This window comes from Heterodontus francisci, chromosome 10, assembly GCF_036365525.1.
Source record: "Heterodontus francisci isolate sHetFra1 chromosome 10, sHetFra1.hap1, whole genome shotgun sequence".
Lineage (NCBI taxonomy): Eukaryota > Metazoa > Chordata > Chondrichthyes > Heterodontiformes > Heterodontidae > Heterodontus > Heterodontus francisci.
In genome coordinates this window covers 82,172,698-82,196,284 of record NC_090380.1, presented here as the reverse complement: position 1 = coordinate 82,196,284, position 23,587 = coordinate 82,172,698, and the positions used below count along the sequence as shown (strand labels likewise).

The window sequence follows — 23,587 nt, the reverse complement described above, 5'->3', positions numbered from 1 at the left end:
GCCTCACAGCTCCAGCGACCCGGGTTCAGTTCTGGGTACTGCCTGTGCTGAGTTTGCAAGTTCTCCCCGTGACCGCGTGGGTTTCCACCGGGTGCTCCGGTTTCCTCCCACAGCCAAAGACTTGCAGGTTAATAGGTAAATTGACCATTGTAAATTGCCCCTAGTGTAGGTAGGGGGTAAGAGAATGGTGGGGATGTGGTAGGGAATATGGGATTAATGTAAGATTAATATGAATGGGTGGTTGTTGGTCGGCACAGACTCGGTGGGCCGAAGGGCCTGTTTCAGTGCTGTATCTCTCTGTGGCTCAGTTTCAAATTTTGTCTAACAATGCTCCTATGAAGCACATTGGGACATTTCATTGCATTAGAGGTGCTATTATAAATTGAGGTACACACAAAAAAATTTGCAAGAAAAGACTTAGAAGTGAAGATTATAATTTCGTACATTTTTTCTACACAGTTTAAAAGCTCTTTACAACTTGTATGCAATTTGTTTTTCATACTAGTGAACGTGTACTAAATCATCAGACACAGCATGGCTATATGGGCAATGGGAGTAATTAGGCGGATTTCAAAAAATGCTGCATCACATTAAAGAACCTTACTTTAAACTTGAAGTGATTTTTAAAAATTGCAGTTCATGCTGCCCACTACTACTGTTCAACTGCTAAATCAGACTAAAGAATAGTTCAAAATTCCACAATTCTGTGCTGCCACAAAATATTCTTCAAAAGTACAGACACATTCACATTCTTCACACTCAGCTACAAAAGAAACCCCACTGAAATCAACTGAGAGGAAATATTAAAATGTTCAAGATTTATTTATTGCTTCTGAATTTAAAAAACAGCTTTATTAATGTAATATGATTTGTTTCTATAACTTGTGGCACTTAGAATATTGGTTTTACCAATTTTTAATGTTAACTGGTTTAAAAAGATGATACCATCATTTTCAAGCAGTACTTACAGCAAGTGATGAAAGTTTCTGCTCATATACATCCATCACATCAGACAGCCTTACATCCTTGACTTGTTCCTTCAGCTTTGAAAAGATAAAATGTTAAATATATTCTTAAACACCTAAATAAAAACAAAACTAATTCATGATCCGCAGCAGAAAAACTTTTACAGGTGTTCAAAGCTTACATAATACAGCTGACAACAAAACTACCCATAAGAGAGCAAACTTATGACCATATGGCAGATTAAAGTTCAACACTTCTACTTTGAGATCAGCTTTCAATAAATACATTTTCCGGAAACTATTACATTTAAAATGAAGCCTCACTTTTTCACACAACTGACAGCTAAGTTTCTTCATAAAACTCTGACATCAATACAGTTCATTTTATACTGCCCCACTTCCCTCAAATTAGATTATCAATTGAACATGGGGCAGGGTAGCATAGTGGTTACTTACAGGACAAGTAATCCAAAGGCCTGGTCTAAAGCTCCAGAGACATGAGTTCAGACCAACAGCATCGTGGCTGACTCTTAACTGCCCTCAAGTTTAGAGATACAGCACTGAAACAGGCCCTTCGGCCCACCGAGTCTGTGCCGACCATCAACCACCCATTTATACTAATCCTACACTAATCCCATATTCCTACCACATCCCCACCTGTCCCTACCACCTACCTATACTAGGGGCAATTTATAATGGCCAATTTACCTACCAACCTGCAAGTCTTTTGGCTTGTGGGAGGAAACCGGAGCACCTGGAGAAAACCCACGCAGACACAGGGAGAACTTGCAAACTCCACACAGGCAGTTCCCAGAATTGAACCTGGGTCGCTGGAGCTGTGAGGCTGCGGTGCTAACCACTGCGCCACTGTGCCGCCTAGCAAGCCATTCAGATGTATTCAACAAGGGGGCTCACCACCACATCAAGGGCAATAAATCCTGGTCCTGCCAGCAACACACACATCCTGTGAACAAATGAAAAAACAAAGAACCAGACAGACCACCTGGCATCGACTAGTCACTGGACATGACGAAAGCACATCCAGCCCCGTCAACGCTGCAAAATCCTCAACATCTAGGGAATTATGCCAAATTGGAAGAGCTGTCCCAGAGACTAATGAAACAACAGCTAGACATAATCATACTCTCAGAATCATATCTTTCAGCAAACATCCCAGTCTCCGGCAACACAGTGATTATACGATCAGGAGGAAGTGGCCCTGGGAGACCTTAACATTAACTCCAGAAGTGAAGTCTCATGGCATCAGGTCAAATATGGGCAAGGAAACTTCCTGTTAATTATCAGCTGCTAAATCAACACTCCTCCATGTTGAATACCACTTGGAAGAAGACTAAGGATAGGAAGAGCACAGAACGTATCCTCAGTGAGTGGCACAGCAGCACCACTACTGACCCTAAAGGACATAGCTACCAGACCAGGCCTGCGGCAGATGGTTAGAGAACCAACCCAAGGGAAAAACCCTACTTGACCTTATCTCACCAATCTACAGGACACAGATGCACCCGTCCTTTGACAGTATTTTTAGGAGTGATCACTAGAGTCGTTGGAGACAAAGTCTCACCTTCACATTGAGGACTCTGTGGCACTACTAAATGGAAAAGATTCAGAACAGATCTAGTAGCTCAAATCTGGGTATTCATATGCTGTGGGCCATTAGCAGCAACAGAAATGTGTTCCACCACAATCTGCAACCTCCTGGCTGGACATATTCCTCACTATACCATTACCATCAAGACAGAGGACCAACATTGGCTCAATGAGGAGCAGCATCAGGCATATCTAAAAATGAGGCGGCAACCTAGTTAAGCTATAGGATTACATGCATGAACAGCAGCAGCTGCATGTGATAGACAGAGCTAAGCAATCCAAAAACCAATGAATCAGATCAAAGCTCTGCAGTCCTGCCACAGCCAGTAATGAATGGTGGCAGACAGTTAAACAATTAACAGAAGGAGATAAACATTCCCATCCTCAATGGGAAGAGCACCCAGTGACTGAAGCATCTGCAACCATTTTTAGCCAGAAGTGCCAAATGGATGATCCATCTCGGCCTCCTGGTAAGGCCCTCACCAGCTCAGAATTCTTCAGCCAATTTGATTCACTCCACATGATATCAAGAATAGCTGAGTGCACTGGCCACAGTACATGCCATGGCCCCGACAACATCATGGCTATAATGACGACTTGTGCCCCAGAAGCAGCCACACCTATAGCCAAGCTGTTCCTGTACAGGTAAAGCATCAACACCTACCCGACAATGTGGAAAATTGCCTAGGTATGTTCTGGCCACAAAAAGCAGGACAAATCCAATCCAGCCAATTACCACCCTCAATCATCAGCAAAGTGATAGAAGCTGCACCTACTCAACAATAACCTGCTCACCAATGGTTCCACCATGACTACTGGGCTCCAGACAGCTTAGGTCCAAATAAGGAAAAAGCCCTGAATTCCAGAGGTGCGTTAAGTGTGACTGTCATTGACATCAAAGCAGCACTGACTGAGTGTGGCATCAAGGAGCTCTAGAAAAAAAAGTCACTGGGAATTGGGTAAAACCATCCGTTGGCTCATGTCATATCTAGCACAAAGGAACACAGTTATAGCTTTGAGGCCAATCATCTCAGCCACAGGACATCGCTGCAGGAGTTCCGGCAGGGTACTGTCCTAGGCCCGAGCGAGAGCGAGAGCGAGAGCGAGAGCGAGAGCGAGAGCGAGCGAGAGCGAGAGCGAGCGAGAGCGAGAGCGAGCGAGAGCGAACGAGAGCGAGAGCGAACGAGAGCGAGAGCGAACGAGAGCGAGAGCGAACGAGAGCGAGAGCGAACGAGAGCGAGAGCGAACGAGAGCGAGAGCGAACGAGAGCGAGAGCGAACGAGAGCGAGAGCGAACGAGAGCGAGAGCGAACGAGAGCGAGAGCGAACGAGAGCGAGAGCGAACGAGAGCGAGAGCGAACGAGAGCGAGAGCGAACGAGAGCGAGAGCGAACGAGAGCGAGAGCGAACGAGAGCGAGAGCGAACGAGAGCGAGAGCGAACGAGAGCGAGAGCGAACGAGAGCGAGAGCGAACGAGAGCGAGAGCGAACGAGAGCGAGAGCGAACGAGAGCGAGAGCGAACGAGAGCGAGAGCGAACGAGAGCGAGAGCGAACGAGAGCGAGAGCGAACGAGAGCGAGAGCGAACGAGAGCGAGAGCGAACGAGAGCGAGAGCGAACGAGAGCGAGAGCGAACGAGAGCGAGAGCGAACGAGAGCGAGAGCGAACGAGAGCGAGAGCGAACGAGAGCGAGAGCGAAACGAGCGAGAGAGAGCGAGAGCGAACGAGAGCGAGAGCGAACGAGAGCGAGAGCGAACGAGAGCGAGAGCGAACGAGAGCGAGAGCGAACGAGAGCGAGAGCGAACGAGAGCGAGAGCGAACGAGAGCGAGAGCGAACGAGAGCGAACGAGAGCGAGAGCGAACGAGAGCGAGAGCGAACGAGAGCGAGAGCGAACGAGAGCGAGAGCGAACGAGAGCGAGAGCGAACGAGAGCGAGAGCGAACGAGAGCGAGAGCGAACGAGAGCGAGAGCGAACGAGAGCGAGAGCGAACGAGAGAGCGAGAGCGAACGAGAGCGAGAGCGAACGAGAGCGAGAGCGAACGAGAGCGAGAGCGAACGAGAGCGAGAGCGAACGAGAGCGAGAGCGACGAGAGCGAGAGCGAACGAGAGCGAGAGCGAACGAGAGCGAGAGCGAACGAGAGCGAACGAGAGCGAACGAGAGCGAACGAGAGCGAACGAGAGCGAGAGCGAACGAGAGCGAACGAGAGCGAGAGCGAACGAGAGCGAACGAGAGCGAACGAGAGCGAGAGCGAACGAGAGCGAGAGCGAACGAGAGCGAGAGCGAACGAGAGCGAGAGCGAACGAGAGCGAACGAGAGCGAGAGCGAACGAGAGCGAGAGCGAACGAGAGCGAGAGCGAACGAGAGCGAGAGCGAACGAGAGCGAGAGCGAACGAGAGCGAGAGCGAACGAGAGCGAGAGCGAACGAGAGCGAGAGCGAACGAGAGCGAGAGCGAACGAGAGCGAGAGCGAACGAGAGCGAGAGCGAACGAGAGCGAGAGCGAACGAGAGCGAACGAGAGCGAGAGCGAACGAGAGCGAGAGCGAACGAGAGCGAGAGCGAACGAGAGCGAGAGCGAACGAGAGCGAGAGCGAACGAGAGCGAGAGCGAACGAGAGCGAGAGCGAACGAGAGCGAGAGCGAACGAGAGCGAGAGCGAACGAGAGCGAGAGCGAACGAGAGCGAGAGCGAACGAGAGCGAGAGCGAACGAGAGCGAGAGCGAACGAGAGCGAGAGCGAACGAGAGCGAGAGCGAACGAGAGCGAGAGCGAACGAGAGCGAGAGCGAACGAGAGCGAGAGCGAACGAGAGCGAACGAGAGCGAACGAGAGCGAACGAGAGCGAACGAGAGCGAACGAGAGCGAACGAGAGCGAACGAGAGCGAACGAGAGCGAGAGCGAACGAGAGCGAACGAGAGCGAACGAGAGCGAACGAGAGCGAGAGCGAGAGCGAACGAGAGCGAACGAGAGCGAGAGCGAACGAGAGAGAGCGAACGAGAGCGAACGAGAGCGAGAGCGAACGAGAGCGAGAGCGAACGAGAGCGAGAGCGAACGAGAGCGAGAGCGAACGAGAGCGGAGCGAACGAGAGCGAGAGGCGAACGAGAGCGAGAGCGAACGAGAGCGAGAGCGAACGAGAGCGAGAGCGAACGAGAGCGAGAGCGAACGAGAGCGAGAGCGAACGAGAGCGAGAGCGAACGAGAGCGAGAGCGAACGAGAGCGAGAGCGAACTGAGAGCGAGAGCGAACGAGAGCGAGAGCGAGAGCGAACGAGAGCGAACGAGAGCGAGAGCGAACGAGAGCGAGAGCGAACGAGAGCGAGAGCGAACGAGAGCGAGAGCGAGAGCGAACGAGAGCGAACGAGAGCGAGAGCGAACGAGAGCGAGAGCGAACGAGAGCGAGAGCGAACGAGAGCGAGAGCGAGAGCGAGAGCGAACGAGAGCGAGAGCGAGCGAGAGCGAACGAGAGCGAGAGCGAGAGCGAACGAGAGCGAGAGCGAACGAGAGCGAGAGCGAACGAGAGCGAGAGCGAACGAGAGCGAGAGCGAACGAGAGCGAACGAGAGCGAGAGCGAGAGCGAACGAGAGCGAGAGCGAACGAGAGCGAGAGCGAACGAGAGCGAACGAGAGCGAGAGCGAACGAGAGCGAGAGCGAACGAGAGCGAACGAGAGCGAGAGCGAACGAGAGCGAGAGCGAACGAGAGCGAGAGCGAACGAGAGCGAGAGCGAACGAGAGCGAGAGCGAACGAGAGCGAGAGCGAACGAGAGCGAACGAGAGCGAGAGCGAACGAGAGCGAGAGCGAACGAGAGCGAGAGCGAACGAGAGCGAGAGCGAACGAGAGCGAGAGCGAACGAGAGCGAGAGCGAACGAGAGCGAGAGCGAACGAGAGCGAGAGCGAACGAGAGCGAACGAGAGCGAACGAGAGCGAACGAGAGCGAGAGCGAGAGCGAACGAGAGCGAGAGCGAGAGCGAACGAGAGCGAGAGCGAACGAGAGCGAGAGCGAACGAGAGCGAGAGCGAACGAGAGCGAGAGCGAACGAGAGCGAGAGCGAGAGCGAACGAGAGCGAACGAGAGCGACAGCGAGAGCGAACGAGAGCGAGAGCGAACGAGAGCGAGAGCGAGAGCGAGAGCGAGAGCGAACGAGAGCGAGAGCGAACGAGAGCGAGAGCGAACGAGAGCGAGAGCGAACGAGAGCGAAGAGAGCGAACGAGAGCGAACGAGAGCGAGAGCGAGAGCGAACGAGAGCGAGAGCGAGAGCGAACGAGGAGCGAGAGCGAACGAGAGCGAGAGCGAGAGCGAACGAGAGCGAGAGCGAAGCGAGAGCGAGAGCGAGAGCGAGAGCGAACGAGAGCGAGAGCGAGAGCGAGAGCGAGAGCGAGAGCGAGAGCGAGAGCGAAGCGAACGAGAGCGAGAGCGAACGAGAGCGAGAGCGAACGAGAGCGAGAGCGAACGAGAGCGAGAGCGAACGAGAGCGAGAGCGAACGAGAGCGAGAGCGAACGAGAGCGAGAGCGAACGAGAGCGAGAGCGAACGAGAGCGAGAGCGAACGAGAGCGAGAGCGAACGAGAGCGAGAGCGAACGAGAGCGAGAGCGAGAGCGACGTAGAGCGAGAGCGAACGAGAGCGAGAGCGAGAGCGAGAGCGAGAGCGAACGAGAGCGAGAGCGAACGAGAGCGAGAGCGAACGAGAGCGAGAGCGAACGAGAGCGAGAGCGAACGAGAGCGAGAGCGAACGAGAGCGAGAGCGAGAGCGAAGACGAGAGCGAGAGCGAACGAGAGCGAGCGAGAGCGAGAGCGAACGAGAGCGAGAGCGAACGAGAGCGAGAGCGAACGAGAGCGAGAGCGAACGAGAGCGAGAGCGAACGAGAGCGAACGAGAGAGCGAGAGCGAACGAGAGCGAGAGCGAACGAGAGCGAGAGCGACGAGAGCGAGAGCGAACGAGCGAGAGCGAACGAGAGCGAGAGCGAACGAGAGCGAACGAGAGCGAGAGCGAACGAGAGCGAGAGCGAACGAGAGCGAGAGCGAACGAGAGCGAGAGCGAACGAGAGCGAGAGCGAACGAGAGCGAGAGCGAACGAGAGCGAGAGCGAACGAGAGCGAGAGCGAACGAGAGCGAGAGCGAACGAGAGCGAGAGCGAACGAGAGCGAGAGCGAACGAGAGCGAGAGCGAACGAGAGCGAGAGCGAACGAGAGCGAGAGCGAACGAGAGCGAGAGCGAACGAGAGCGAGAAGCGAACGAGAGCGAGACGAGAGCGAACGAGAGAGCGAGAGAGCGAACGAGAGCGAGAGCGAACGAGAGCGAGAGCGAACGAGAGCGAGAGCGAACGAGAGCGAGAGCGAACGAGAGCGAGAGCGAACGAGAGCGAGAGCGAGAGCGAACGAGAGCGAGAGCGAACGAGAGCGAGAGCGAACGAGTGCGAGAGCGAACGAGAGCGAGAGCGAACGAGAGCGAGAGCGAACGAGAGCGAGAGCGAACGAGAGCGAGAGCGAACGAGAGCGAGAGCGAACGAGAGCGAGAGCGAGAGCGAACGAGAGCGAGAGCGAGAGCGAACGAGAGCGAGAGCGAGAGCGAGCGAGAGCGAGAGCGAGCGAGAGCGAGAGCGACGAGAGCGAGAGCGAGCGAGAGCGAGCGAGAGAGAGCGAGAGCGAGAGAGCGAGAGCGAGCGAGAGCGAAGCGAGAGCGAGCGAGAGCGAACGAGAGCGAACGAGAGCGAACGAGAGCGAACGAGAGCGAGAGCGAACGAGAGCGAGAGCGAACGAGAGCGAACAGAGAGCCGAGAGCGAACGAGAGCGAGAGCGAGAGCGAACGAGAGCGAGAGCGAACGAGAGCGAGAGCGAACGAGAGCGAGAGCGAACGAGAGCGAGAGCGAACGAGAGCGAGAGCGAGAGCGAACGAGAGCGAGATGCGAACGAGAGCGAGAGCGAACGAGAGCGAGAGCGAACGAGAGCGAGCGAGAGCGAGAGCGAACGAGAGCGAGAGCGAACGAGAGCGAGAGCGAACGAGAGCGAGAGCGAACGAGAGCGAACGAGAGCGAACGAGAGCGAACGAGAGCGAACGAGAGCGAACGAGAGCGAACGAGAGCGAACGAGAGCGAGAGCGAACGAGAGCGAACGAGAGCGAGAGCGAACGAGAGCGAGAGCGAACGAGAGCGAGAGCGAACGAGAGCGAGCGAGAGCGAACGAGAGCGAGCGAGAGAGCGAGAGCGAACGAGAGCGAACGAGAGCGAGAGCGAACGAGAGCGAACGAGAGCGAGCGAGAGCGAGCGAGAGCGAGAGCGAACGAGAGCGAGCGAGAGCGAGAGCGAACGAGAGCGAGCGAGAGCGAGCGAGAGCGAGAGCGAACGAGAGCGAGCGAGAGCGAACGAGAGCGAGCGAGAGCGAGAGCGAACGAGAGCGAGCGAGAGCGAGAGCGAACGAGAGCGAGAGCGAGAGCGAGAGCGAACGAGAGCGAGAGCGAACGAGAGCGAGAGCGAACGAGAGCGAGAGCGAACGAGAGCGAGAGCGAACGAGAGCGAGAGCGAACGAGAGCGAGAGCGAACGAGAGCGAGAGCGAACGAGAGCGAGAGCGAACGAGAGCGAGAGCGAACGAGAGCGAGAGCGAACGAGAGCGAGAGCGAACGAGAGCGAGAGCGAAGCGAGCGAGAGCGAGAGCGAACGAGAGCGAGAGCGAACGAGAGCGAGAGCGAGAGCGAGAGCGAGAGCGAACGAGAGCGAACGAGAGCGAGACGACGAGAGCGAGAGCGAGAGCGAGAGCGAACGAGAGCGAGAGCGAACGAGAGCGAGAGCGAACGAGAGCGAGAGCGAACGAGAGCGAGAGCGAACGAGAGCGAACGAGAGCGAGAGCGAACGAGAGCGAGAGCGAACGAGAGCGAGAGCGAACGAGAGCGAGAGCGAACGAGAGCGAGAGCGAACGAGAGCGAGAGCGAACGAGAGCGAGAGCGAACGAGAGCGAGAGCGAACGAGAGCGAGAGCGAACGAGAGCGAGAGCGAACGAGAGCGAGAGCGAACGAGAGCGAACGAGAGCGAGAGCGAACGAGAGCGAGAGCGAACGAGAGCGAGAGCGAACGAGAGCGAGAGCGAACGAGAGCGAGAGCGAACGAGAGCGAGAGCGAACGAGAGCGAGAGCGAACGAGAGCGAACGAGAGCGAGAGCGAACGAGAGCGAACGAGAGCGAGAGCGAACGAGAGCGAGAGCGAACGAGAGCGAGAGCGAAAGCGAACGCGAGCGAGAGCGAACGCGAGCGAGAGCGAACGAGAGCGAGAGGCGAGAGCGAGAGCGAGAGCGAGCGAGAGCGAACGCGAGCGAGAGCGAACGAGAGCGAGAGCGAACGCGAGCGAGAGCGAACGAGAGCGAGAGCGACGAGAGCGAGAGCGAACGAGAGCGAGAGCGAACGAGAGCGAGAGCGAACGAGAGCGAGAGCGAACGAGAGCGAGAGCGAACGAGAGCGAGAGCGAACGAGAGCGAGAGCGAACGAGAGCGAGAGCGAACGAGAGCGAGAGCGAACGAGAGCGAGAGCGAACGAGAGCGAGAGCGAACGAGAGCGAGAGCGAACGAGAGCGAACGAGAGCGAACGAGAGCGAACGAGAGCGAACGAGAGCGAACGAGAGCGAACGAGAGCGAACGAGAGCGAGAGCGAACGAGAGCGAACGAGAGCGAGAGCGAACGAGAGCGAACGAGAGCGAACGAGAGCGAACGAGAGCGAACGAGAGCGAACGAGAGCGAACGAGAACGAGAGCGAACGAGAGCGAGAGCGAACGAGAGCGAACGAGAGCGAACGAGAGCGAACGAGAGCGAACGAGAGCGAACGAGAGCGAACGAGAGCGAACGAGAGCGAACGAGAGCGAACGAGAGCGAACGAGAGCGAACGAGAGCGAACGAGAGCGAACGAGAGCGAACGAGAGCGAGAGCGAGCGAGAGCGAGCGAACGAGAGCGAGAGCGAGAGCGAACGAGAGCGAGAGCGACCGAGAGCGAACGAGAGCGAGAGCGAACGAGAGCGAGAGCGAACGAGAGCGAGAGCGAACGAGAGCGAGAGCGAACGAGAGCGAGAGCGAACGAGAGCGAGAGCGAACGAGAGCGAACGAGAGCGAGAGCGAACGAGAGCGACGAGAGCGAGAGCGAACGAGAGCGAGAGCGAGAGCGAACGAGAGCGAGAGCGAACGAGAGCGAGAGCGAACGAGAGCGAGAGCGAACGAGAGCGAGAGCGAACGAGAGCGAGAGCGAACGAGAGCGAGAGCGAACGAGAGCGAGAGCGAGAGCGAGCGAGAGCGAGAGCGAACGAGAGCGAACGAGAGCGAGAGCGAACGAGAGCGAGAGCGAGAGCGAGAGCGAGAGCGAACGAGAGCGAGAGCGAACGAGAGCGAGAGCGAACGAGAGCGAGAGCGAACGAGAGCGAGAGCGAACGAGAGCGAGAGCGAGAGCGAACGAGAGCGAGAGCGAACGAGAGCGAGAGCGAGAGCGAACGAGAGCGAGAGCGAACGAGAGCGAACGAGAGCGAGAGCGACAGAGCGAACGAGAGCGAGCGAACGAGAGCGAGAGCGAACGAGACGAGAGCGACGAGAGCGAGAGCGAACGAGAGCGAGAGCGAACGAGAGCGAGAGCGAGCGAGAGCGAGAGCGAGAGCGAGAGCGAGAGCGAGAGCGAGAGCGAGAGCGAACGAGAGCGAGAGCGAACGAGAGCGAGAGCGAACGAGAGCGAACGAGAGCGAGAGCGAACGAGAGCGAGAGCGAACGAGAGCAGAGAGCGAACGAGAGCGAGAGCGAACGAGAGCGAACTAGAGCGAGAGCGAGAGCGAACGAGAGCGAGAGCGAGAGCGAACGAGAGCGAGAGCGAGAGCGAACGAGAGCGAGAGCGAACGAGAGCGAGAGCGAACGAGAGCGAGAGCGAACGAGAGCGAGAGCGAACGAGAGCGAGAGCGAACGAGAGCGAGAGAGCGAACGAGAGCGAGAGCGAACGAGAGCGAGAGCGAACGAGAGCGAGAGCGAGAGCGAACGAGAGCGAGAGCGAGAGCGAGAGCGAACGAGAGCGAGAGCGAGAGCGAACTGACGAGAGCGAGAGCGAACGAGAGCTGAGAGCGAACGAGAGCGAGAGCGAACGAGAGCGAGAGCGAACGAGAGCGAACGAGAGCGAGAGCGAGAGCGAACGAGAGCGAGACGAGAGCGAACGAGAGCGAGAGCGAACGAGAGCGAGAGCGAACGAGAGCGAGGAGCGAACGAGAGAGCGAGAGCGAACGAGAGCGAGAGCGAACGAGAGCGAGAGCGAACGAGAGCGAGAGCGAGAGCGAACGAGAGCGAGAGCGAACGAGAGCGAGAGCGAACGAGAGCGAGAGCGAACGAGAGCGAGAGCGAACGAGAGCGAGAGCGACGACGAGAGCGAGAGCGAACGAGAGCGAGAGCGAACGAGAGCGAGAGCGAACGAGAGCGAGAGCGAAAACGAGAGCGAGAGCGAGAGCGAACGAGAGCGAGAGCGAGAGCGAACGAGAGCGAGAGCGAACGAGAGCGAGAGCGAGAGCGAGAGCGAGAGCGAACGAGAGCGAACGAGAGCGAGAGCGAGAGCGAACGAGAGCGAACGAGAGCGAGAGCGAGAGCGAACGAGAGCGAGAGCGAGAGCGAACGAGAGCGAGAGCGAGAGCGAACGAGAGCGAGAGCGAGAGCGAACGAGAGCGAGAGCGAGAGCGAACGAGAGCGAGAGCGAGAGCGAACGAGAGCGAGAGCGAACGAGAGCGAGAGCGAGAGCGAACGAGAGCGAGAGCGAACGAGAGCGAGAGCGAACGAGAGCGAACGAGAGCGAGAGCGAACGAGAGCGAGAGCGAGAGCGAACGAGAGCGAGAGCGAGAGCGAACGAGAGCGAGAGCGAGAGCGAACGAGAGCGAGAGCGAGAGCGAACGAGAGCGAGAGCGAACGAGAGCGAGAGCGAGAGCGAACGAGAGCGAGAGCGAGAGCGAACGAGAGCGAGAGCGAACGAGAGCGAGAGCGAACGAGAGCGAGAGCGAACGAGAGCGAGAGCGAGAGCGAACGAGAGCGAGAGCGAACGAGAGCGAGAGCGAACGAGAGCGAGAGCGAGAGCGAACGAGAGCGAGAGCGAGAGCGAACGAGAGCGAGAGCGAGAGCGAACGAGAGCGAGAGCGAACGAGAGCGAGAGCGAGAGCGAACGAGAGCGAGAGCGAGAGCGAACGAGAGCGAGAGCGAACGAGAGCGAGAGCGAGAGCGAACGAGAGCGAACGAGAGCGAGAGCGAGAGCGAACGAGAGCGAGAGCGAGAGCGAACGAGAGCGAACGAGAGCGAGAGCGAGAGCGAACGAGAGCGAACGAGAGCGAGAGCGAGAGCGAACGAGAGCGAACGAGAGCGAGAGCGAGAGCGAACGAGAGCGAACGAGAGCGAGAGCGAGAGCGAGAGCGAGAGCGAGAGCGAGAGCGAGAGCGAGAGCGAACGAGAGCGAGAGCGAACGAGAGCGAGAGCGAACGAGAGCGAGAGCGAACGAGAGCGAGAGCGAACGAGAGCGAGAGCGAGAGCGAGAGCGAGAGCGAGAGCGAGAGCGAGAGCGAGAGCGAGAGCGAGAGCGAGAGCGAGAGCGAACGAGAGCGAGAGCGAGAGCGAACGAGAGCGAGAGCGAGAGCGAACGAGAGCGAGAGCGAGAGCGAACGAGAGCGAGAGCGAACGAGAGCGAGAGCGAACGAGAGCGAGAGCGAACGAGAGCGAGAGCGAACGAGAGCGAGAGCGAGAGCGAACGAGAGCGAGAGCGAGAGCGAACGAGAGCGAGAGCGAGAGCGAGAGCGAACGAGAGCGAGAGCGAGAGCGAGAGCGAGAGCGAGAGCGAGAGCGAACGAGAGCGAGAGCGAGAGCGAGAGCGAACGAGAGCGAGAGCGAACGAGAGCGAGAGCGAGAGCGAACGAGAGCGAGAGCGAGAGCGAACGAGAGCGAACGAGAGCGAGAGCGAACGAGAGCGAACGAGAGCGAACGAGAGCGAACGAGAGCGAGAGCGAGAGCGAACGAGAGCGAGAGAACGAGAGCGAACGAGAGCGAGAGCGAACGAGAGCGAACGAGAGCGAGAGCGAACGAGAGCGAACGAGAGCGAGAGCGAACGAGAGCGAGAGCGAACGAGAGCGAGAGCGAACGAGAGCGAGAGCGAACGAGAGCGAGAGCGAGCGAGAGCGAGAGCGAGCGAGAGCGAACGAGAGCGAGAGCGAACGAGAGCGAGAGCGAACGAGAGCGAGAGCGAACGAGAGCGAGAGCGAACGAGAGCGAGAGCGAACGAGAGCGAGAGCGAACGAGAGCGAGAGCGAGAGCGAACGAGAGCGAGAGCGAACGAGAGCGAGAGCGAACGAGAGCGAGAGCGAACGAGAGCGAGAGCGAACGAGAGCGAGAGCGAACGAGAGCGAACGAGAGCGAGAGCGAACGAGAGCGAGAGCGAACGAGAGCGAGAGCGAACGAGAGCGAGAGAGAGCGAGAGAGAGCGAACGAGAGCGAACGAGAGCGAGAGAGAGCGAGAGAGAGCGAACGAGAGCGAACGAGAGCGAACGAGAGCGAACGAGAGCGAACGAGAGCGAACGAGAGCGAGAGAGAGAGCGAACGAGAGCGAGAGAGAGCGAGAGAGAGCGAGAGAGAGCGAGAGAGAGAGCGAGCGAGAGAGAGAGCGAGCGAGAGAGCGAGCGAGAGAGCGAGCGAGAGCGAGAGCGAGAGCGAGAGCGAGAGCGAGAGCGAGAGCGAGAGCGAGCGAGAGCGAGCGAGAGCGAGCGAGAGCGAGCGAGAGCGAGAGCGAGAGAGAGCGAGCGAGCGAGCGAGAGCGAGAGAGAGCGAGAGAGAGCGAGAGAGAGCGAGAGAGAGCGAGAGAGAGCGAATGAGAGCGAATGAGAGCGAATGAGAGCGAGAGACACAGACATTCATCCCCCTTCTCATAGGCCTTGCAATACAGGATAGTGTTGCAAATTAGGTGGCCATCTTAAGTTGCTAGCAAAGTCATCTTTTATTTGTTCTTTTTTAACTTTGTTAAAAAGAAAAGGTAAATTCAGATCTCCAGTCAGTGGATTAAAGAAAATCATTCAACAAAGGAAGTTAGCATGACACCAACAACCTTGTCATTACTGATCAGAATATTAACTGTACTAGCCGCATAAATACTGTGGCTACAAGAACAGGGTGCAATACTGGGTATTCTGCAACGTGTGACACACCTTCCGACTACCCAAAGCCTTCTTGCCACTCAAGAAGCTCAATACCAGTGGCAGGACAGGCACTCCAATATCAGTGTCCTCTCTCAGGCAAACATCCCCAGTATCGAGATACTGGTCATGGCTAGTCAGTTATGTTGGCGACTACATCGTCCACATGCCTAACACAAACTCCTAAACCAAGCTTTCTACTCCGCACTCCATCACAGCGAGTGGCTATCAGGAGGGCAGAGGAAATGCTACAAGGATATCCTTAAAGCTTCCCTGGAAAAATGTGACATCTCCATTGGCTCGTGGGAATCTCTTGCCCGAAACCACCGAAAATGGAGAAGCATCACAAAGGTGCCAGCCAGTTCAAATGTCGACATGCCCAGGCAGCGTCCAAGTGCAAACAGCAGAAGGAGCATTCGGAAATTCAAGCATCCCTTTCACTCGCCACACTAAACACTACCTGCCCCACCTATGGCAGAATGTGCGGATCCAGAATTGGATTATTCAGTCACCTAAAGACCCACAACCCTGGAGTGGAAGAAAGTCATCCTCGTTCCCAAGGGACTGCCGAAGATGACCATCCATGACAAAGCAGCCAGCTTGACTGGCACCCCATTTACCGCCTTGAATATTCACTCCCTCCACCACCAGTGCAATGTGGTTGTAGTGTGCACCTTTTACAAGATGCAGTGCAGCACTTGCCAAGATTATTATGACAGCACCGCCCAAACCCACAATCTCTACCACAAGGCACATGGGAACACCACCTCCAAGTAGGCCTCCAAGTCACACACCATCCTGACTTAGAAATATATCCACTTTCCTTCACAATCACTGGGTCAAAATCCTGGAATTCAGTCCCTAACAGCACTTGGGAAGCATCTGCACCACATGGACTGCATATTTGTAGTGCCCTTTGAAAAAGTGTATCAACCAGATAAGAGTACAATATTAAATGTAACTAGAACAAAAAACAAATAACCTGTAAACACAATCAACCTGCGGTACAAACCTCTATTCCTAATTGTAATTTATCAATCAACTCATGAATATTGGATCTGGCAGCACTGGCTGTACTCGAACATTTTGATGTTACAAAGCTTGTTGAATGCTGATGGACAGGACTTTTTTTCATTACATGGTCAGTGTTCTGTTGTTTATACGCATTATTAGCAGCAATGCTTTCTCCAAGCCTGAAAAGAACAATGCAGCATTAATGTAAGACATCTCCGCCGCACTGCCCTGTGTTCAAAGCAGTATATACCTAAACAGAACGAGGATATATTACAGAATTGACACAGCAATTTTTGTTACAGAGCACTGAAATTTATAGTTTGCTACATAAAAGTTTCAACGCACCAAATCTATTATGAGCTTGAGTACTCCATAAACTTGGGCAAAACATTGAAAACAAAATATAGTGGGGAAAAACGTAATGCTGGTGATGTAATTCATCTTGTAATAGTTTTGTGGTCTACTTTAAGTCAACAAATCATCACCTAAGAAGTCCCCATCCCAAAATAATTAGTTCCAGCTAAAGGCCTGCTACCCGACCCGAAGGAATGAGTCGGGTTCAGGTCAGGCCCTTCTTCCGGGTCCAGCTTTTGGGCTTGGGTCGGACACACACGGTAAGTGCTCTGCTAGAAGTATTAAAAATTTTTTTTTAAAAAACTTACCTAAGCTGGGAGTCCAGGACGAAACTGAGTCTGCGCAGTGAGCGAGTGACGTCACTATGACATCATCACGCTGCAGCTTCCTGGAGGCTCCTAGTCGAAAGGTAAGTCAAGGGATGGTCGGGCTCGTGGCAAAATTGGAGGGACTCGGGCCAGGTCGGGTCCACTGTGGATCGGTCGGGTTCTTTTCCCTGACCTGAGCAGGCCTTTAGTTCCAGCTAATTAAAGCACTAAGCCACAATTCCAGAAGCTTCTGGACATTTTGGATGATCTGTGGAAACTGTGGCGCACTTATAATTCAAAAATCAGAATGGATACAGCAGGATGCTGAAGGACTTAGATTAAAATGCTCACTGGATGGTGCAAATTTCACATTTTGCAGCTAAATTACACAAGAAAAGATGAATCAAAATTTGTCCCCATGTTTTGCAATGTAATGCAATGCAGCTCTCATAAGTTCTCAAAAAATTAAGCTACCAATAACTCATTTGATAGTCAGGCAGCAGCGCCAAAAGTTACAGATAGTCAAAATGCAAGTCTGATAATCACAAAAATGCTGGAAATACTCAGGTCAGGCAGCTTCTGTGGAGCAAGAGTATGTTTCAAGTTGATGACCTGCCGTCTGATGAAAGGTCATGTACCTGAAATGGCAACTCCGTTTCTCTCACCACAGATCTGCCCGACCTGCTGACTATTTCCAGCATTCTGTTTTTATTTCAGATTTCCAGCAGTATTTTGTTTTTGTTGTAGCCTAATAATTACTGTTGGCAATATCAGGTGAATGATTAACTTGCTTGCATGTCAATTCTACTGTCCAATATTTTAACTGAGCTGTTATCCCGTACAATGCAATTGATGTCTACAATATGTATTTTTATTGATTTAGTGAGCAAAACTGATGGTGCATAGTCACAGTAACCATTCTAAGTGACCAACAGAAAAAGCAGATCAGACACCTTTAACACTTACATTATAGCGGGAAAATCAGGCAAAGGGGCTGCCTCAAACAAAATCTTTAATGCAAACTGGACATGCTCTCGGTGTTCAGATGTCAAAGCAAACGACAAAGGTGAAGTGAGTCGTTGGTCCTGGCGAAACATTAAAAAACTGTAAAAAGCAATAATGTCCATGCTAACGTAATTTAGATGTATATATTTTTTTCCCTTTCCCTCCTGAAGGGAGCCAGGGAAGGAGATGGCACAGATTCAAGATGATGAAAACTAAGTATAATAGACAATTTATACAGAATTTTTTTTACAAAGGTGATCATGTGCTATGACTACTAGAGTTGGTGGCTAACTGGAATGGTAAAGGAGTTTCAAAATGAAAATAGAAAAGATCCTAACATCTGCACAGATTCATGGATATTGCATTTTGTAATTAAACAAAAAGATTGCTCTGAGGAACCTATGGCTTCTTCTGCATAAATATGTTGCCAAGCCAAAATTATTTTTAAGTGTCATGGTACTTTAGAAATATGAAGCTTATTCCACATAGCTGAAGGCCAAGCAATGATCCTTACAGTACCATTAGTCACAGCCTACCAAGCCAGAAGTGGCCCATTTATTCCTATGCTCTGTTTTCTGTTCACTAACCAATCTCGTGTATTAAGTCAGTTAACACTTCAACTTTATATCCTTCATTCTCTCAAATGTCTGAATCTCTCAGCGAGATAGTGTTAGAGTGCAGCCTCTGCAGGAGTAGGCCAAAATCGGACAACTAACTGATTTCTGCATTTAATTGCATGCGTGCAGACTCCGGAAATTGCTGTCCAATTTACTCCATAATAACGGAGAGCCTCGATAGCTTCTCAGTTATTCTTACGTTCTTGTACCAAATAAACACGCCAGAAAAAGTTAAGGCTCGTCCATTCACGTGTAAGTGAATTTTTAACAGCATGATAAATTTTCAGTGCCAGAGGTGATTTGATAGCAATCAAAACTTATGTTTTCAAGTGTGGGATCTCATTCCTTCAGATTTTAATTATAGTTGTAGATATAAAAAGAACACAAATCAAGTTTTTTAAAATTCATTTCATGGGATGGGCTGGCACGGCCAGAATTTGTTGTCCATTCCTAATTGCCCTTAAGGAGGTGGTGGTGAGCTGCCTTCTTGAGCCGCTGCAGTCCATCTGGTGTGGGTACACCCGATGTGCCATTTGGGAGGGAGTTCCAGGATTTTGATCCAGTGACAGTGAAGGAATGGCGATATACTTCCAAGTCCGGATGGTGTGTGGTTGGGCTTGCAGGTGGTGCTGTTTCCACGCCATCCACTGCTCTTGTCCTTCAAGATGGAAGAAGAGGTCACGTGTTTGGAAGGTGCTGTTGAAGGAGGCATGGTGAGTTGCTGCAGTGCATCTTGTATATGGTACACACTGCTGCCACTGTGCATCGGTGGTGGAGGGAGTAAAAGTTTAAGGTGATGGATGGGGCGCCGATCAAGCGGGCTGCTTTGTCCTGATGGTGTTGAGCTTTTTGAGTGCTGTTGAAACCACACTCATCCAGGCAAGTGGAGAGTATTCCCTTGCACTCCTGATTTGTGCCTCGTAGATGGTGGACAGGTTTTGGGGAGTCAGTAGGTGGGTTACACGTCACAGAATTCCAGCCTCTGACCTTCTCTTGTAGCCACAGTATTTATGTGGCTGTTCCAGTTCATTCTCGGGATGGCAGGCTGTTACTAATGGGGTACTGCAAATATCAGTGCTGGGACAACAGCTGTTCACAATCTATATAACTGATTTGGATGTGGGGACCAAATGTACTATTTCTAACTTTGCTGATGACACAAAACTACGTGGGAAAGCAAATTGTGAGGAGGATGCAAAGAGGTAAGGGGACTTGGCAGGCTAAGGTGAATGGGCAAGAACATGACAGATGAAATATAATGTGAAGTTATCCATTTTGGTAGAAAAAGACAGACTATTTCTTAAATGGTGAGAAGTTGGCAAGTGTTAACGTCCAAAGGGACCTGGGTGTCCTTGTTCACGAGTCAATAAAAGCGAGCGTGCAGGTTCAGCAAGCAATTAGGAAGTGGTATGTTGGCCTTCATCGCACAGGGTTTGGAGTACAGGAGTAAAGACGTCTTGCTGCAATTGTATAGGGCCTTGGTGAGACCGCATCTGAAGTATTGAGTACAGTTTCGGTCTCGTCATCTAAGGAAGGATATACTTGCCATAGAGGGAGTGCAACAGAACCAGGGGACAGTCTCAGAATAAGGTGCAGGCCATTTAAGACAGAGATGAGAAGGAATTTCTTCACTCAGAGGGTGGTGAATCTTTGGAATTCTCTACCCCAGAGAGCTGTAGAAGCTCAATAATTGAGCATGTTCAAGACAGAAATCTAAATATATTTGGACATTAATGACATTATGGGATATGGGGAAAGTGGTGTTGAGGTAGGTAATCAGCCAGGATCTAATTGAATGGCCTACTCCTGCTCCTGTGTCCCCAGTTCAGTTCCTGGTCAATGGATAGTGATAGGATGTTGATAGTGGGGTGAATTCGGCAATGGTAATGCTGTGAATGCCAAGAGGAAATGGTTAGATTCTCTCTTGTTGGACGTGGTCATTGCCTGGCACTTGTATGACACGAATGTTACTTGCCACATATCAGCCCAAGCCTGAATGCTGTCCAGATCTTGCTGAATATGGACACAGACTGCTTCAATTTCTGAGGAGTAGTGAATGGTACTGAGTATTGTACAATCAGCGAACATTCCCATTTCTGACCTTAGGATGGAAGGAAGGTCATTGATGAAGCAGCTGAAGATGGGTGGGCCTAGGACACTCTTTCTTAACCCCATCTTTCATTTATTTTGTGTGTACATGATTTTACTTTGAATTAAATATTATAATTTACACTGGTTTACAGTCATGAGTGCCTCAGTGAGGATTCTTCAATCTGATTGGTTAAGGAAACACACTGTTTTCCATGTTCACAAAGGTTGCAGATCCTCTGTTGAGGGTGCCACCCTACATTAAATTCCCCATGACTGCACGTTGCCATGCAAAAGCCCATAAAAAGTCTGTGGGAGGCTGTAAGTATAATGAATGGCAAGCACCATTCATTCGCCACTGATTACAAAATCCAAGTCAATAACATACTCTGGTACCCAATCTCAACATTTCTCCAAACACTTTAGAAATAATACTTTATTTTTAATTTGGTTAATGAACTAGTAAGAAAGAGACCCCTTATAAAAGTTGGTCCCAGTCTAAGTTTTACCTGTAAAATCTTATAAAAGCTTGCTTCCATGTTTGGCACCAATTGTTTGACTCTGTTCATAAGACTAAGAGTCTTCAAGACAACATCTGCTCCTATTTTACTATAAATGAATAGGAGAGAAGTTTAGAAAGATGTCAATTACAAGCTAATTCTAGACTACGAATGCTTATCAAATTCGACCACAAATTATTAACGTCCATATACTCACCCTGATAAGCATGAACAAATCAGAACTCCATGAAGCAATTTAGAATGACTTTTGAAATGTGAACCTCACAAATGCAATTCCTCAAAATCATAATAGAAAACAAACTTTGACCGTTTACATCACTATCTTCTATCAACTTAAAAAATGTATGCATATTGAGCAACAAGCCTCTTACTAGAGAAGAATCATGCTGACAAGATGACAAGAATAATTTTACTAGCATCAAGCAATTTTTTTTTTTTAAAAAGAAATTATCCAACAAATTCCATTTCCTAGAATCATAGAATGATACAGCACAGAAAGCAGCCATTCAGGCCATCATGTCTGTGCAAACTTCTTGGTAGAGCTTTCTAATTAATCTCATTAAGCTGGTCCATTTCAGAGCACAACACTCGCTGTATGTAAAAAAAAAAGGTTTCCTCATGTCACTCAGATTCTTTTGCCAATCACATTAGATCGGAGTCCCCTGATTACCTACCCTTCTGCCACCGGAAACTGCTCCTCCTTATTTACTCTATCAAAACCATTCATGATTTTGACCACCTCCATCAAATCTCCTCTTAACTTTCTCAGCTCTAAGGTGAACATTTATATAGCACTTTCAGGTAAAAAGTATCCCAAAGCTGCTTCATAGAATAAGCTCAGGAAAAATGGATGGTGATCCACTGAACCAAAGTTTAAGAGGGAGACCAAAAGCTTGGCTGAAGAAATAGTTACCAAGAGGGGAGGGGAGAGATTTAGACAGGGAATACCAAACATTAGGAACCAGGTAGCTGAAGCCAGCCATTGTGATTAGGTGGATTTGTGGGGGCAGAGAAGTCACAGCAAGAAAAACTGGGCATTAAGGAAAATATAGTTGGAAAAGCTTGTGGAAATTAGGCTGTGGTAAAGCCACAAAGATGAGGATTTTAAATTTAATTCATTTAACCACTAGATCCTATTCCATTTACAAACATATCAATTGCACCTACATCAGAGGTGCTTTTGGATTGATAAAAGGAGACATGAACAGCAGTGTAGGAAATGGAATACCTTTCCTCTTTATACCAGTATCAGGCACTATTAGGCCTCACGCCAACCACACTTACAAATTTGCTCAATTAGTGCCAGCTAATGAAGCTCTGATCAATTGTGAACCCATAGTTACTGTACATCAGATATAGCCCAAAACAATTTCTCAAAGTGTTTAACAAATCTCAGCATTACGTATGGTAGAGCTTTAAAAATATTTAAAGCTATTTCCATTTCACATTTTTATTATTTTGCTTTTTAAAAAAAAACTTTGTAAGACAACCCCATAGCTTACCATAGCTCCATATCTGCTGTATTGCTCCTGTAGCCAATTTCCATCCTATTGTATGTGAACTGATATTCCAGAATTGAGAGACAGTTTCTGGCTGTGAGAACCTTTGCAACCTGCAACTTCATCATATCATCTCCAGAAAGCAGTATAATGTAGTTAAGGAAAAGGACAAAACTTTTGTTCACGTCCTCTTTCATTGAATACAGTTCAGCTTTAGATGCTCCAATTTTAATAGCCTGAGATCGGTTCTCAAGTCATTAGGTTGTTCTCCAGTCAGGTAAAAATACAAAATTGGAATGACCTTAAATAAATTGTCAACTCTTAGCATTCGTCAAATTATACCCAAGTTTTAGTACCAGGAAATTATGTTGTCATTCAATCTTAACTAAACTTGATTATTCTCCATATAAGAGGCTTCACCAGCTCTTAGCAAAGTGATAAAAGGAACAGTTTGACGATATGGGCAATTCATTATTATGACAAGACAAAGGAGGTCACAATGGCACAACATAACATGCCAACATGCTATAAAGGTAGCAAAAATTAAAAACAAGGAGCTCTGGAACATGCTCAAGGTGTGTCTGATAACAAGACCACCAAATTGGTGGAATCTAAAAAATCTGCAACTCAAGCTATTGCATCTACTAATTTGTTGCTTCCTAGTTGAAGCATAAAAATAATCCTTTTTTGTGTGCATATATGAGCACTCAATAAATTCAAATGAAATAGTCAAACATTTTTTTCGACTCCGAGTTACAGGACGGAAGTGTATTTACTTGCATATGCGGACTGAAAGAATAATTATTATTCATCTGGAATTAAGGAAAATGTCTGTTGACAGTTTCCAAACTGAAAATTATTCACAGCTGTATGTTTCGCTGTATTTTGGCCCATAACATCAATTCATTTAACAAGGGCAAACTTCAGCGACCAGAAATGAATATAACAAATGAACAGAAATAGTCTGGAATTTCCAATTCCCCCACTACTTGCATTAATTTAAGTGCTTAGACTTCAGATAATTATATAATCAAAAAAGGATATCTAATAGGACATCAAGAGCCTTTACAATTCGATCATATTTCTTTTTTACCAGTGTGTCCTCTTCAGCATGGTCTGGAGTCTGTAACTGCTCCAAGATAACAGGAAAAAGCAGCTCCATAAACGGCTCGACTGTTGTCCAAAGGGTACAGTTCATTATTTCCTGGATAGTGTTACAGAAAGCAAGGTTTAATCACAGAATAAAACCAAGCCTGGGATAAATTATTTTATTAAACTACTCATTATTCCAGGATCATTCTGGAATGCATAGATAATCCCTGATTTATTTTCTCCATTCCCGACTGTCTCTTTAAATCCCTCGCCTCCAAGAACAAGTGCAAGGAGGTCATGGACGTCTTTATCACCAAGACAGAAACATAGAAAATTGGAGTAGGCCATTCAGCCCTTTGAGCCTGCTCCACCATTCA

The 23,587-nt window shown here is 51.1% G+C and overlaps 1 protein-coding gene across 4 annotated transcripts in view; it reads right to left on the bottom strand.

The window, feature by feature from the left end:
* cip2a (cellular inhibitor of PP2A) overlaps positions 1–23,587 on the bottom strand; it is a 102,377-nt gene that overhangs the window by 23,182 nt on the left and 55,608 nt on the right. For all 4 annotated transcript variants that reach the window (XM_068040881.1, XM_068040880.1, XM_068040883.1 and 1 more), the window contains 6 exons: positions 23,163–23,322; positions 22,122–22,263; positions 20,608–20,707; positions 17,355–17,473; positions 15,725–15,905; positions 969–1,043 (listed from right to left, as the gene is read on the bottom strand). In XM_068040881.1, coding sequence (XP_067896982.1) covers positions 969–1,043; positions 15,725–15,905; positions 17,355–17,473; positions 20,608–20,707; positions 22,122–22,263; positions 23,163–23,322 — 777 coding nt within the window. The remainder of the gene's footprint in view (positions 1–968; positions 1,044–15,724; positions 15,906–17,354; positions 17,474–20,607; positions 20,708–22,121; positions 22,264–23,162; positions 23,323–23,587) is intronic.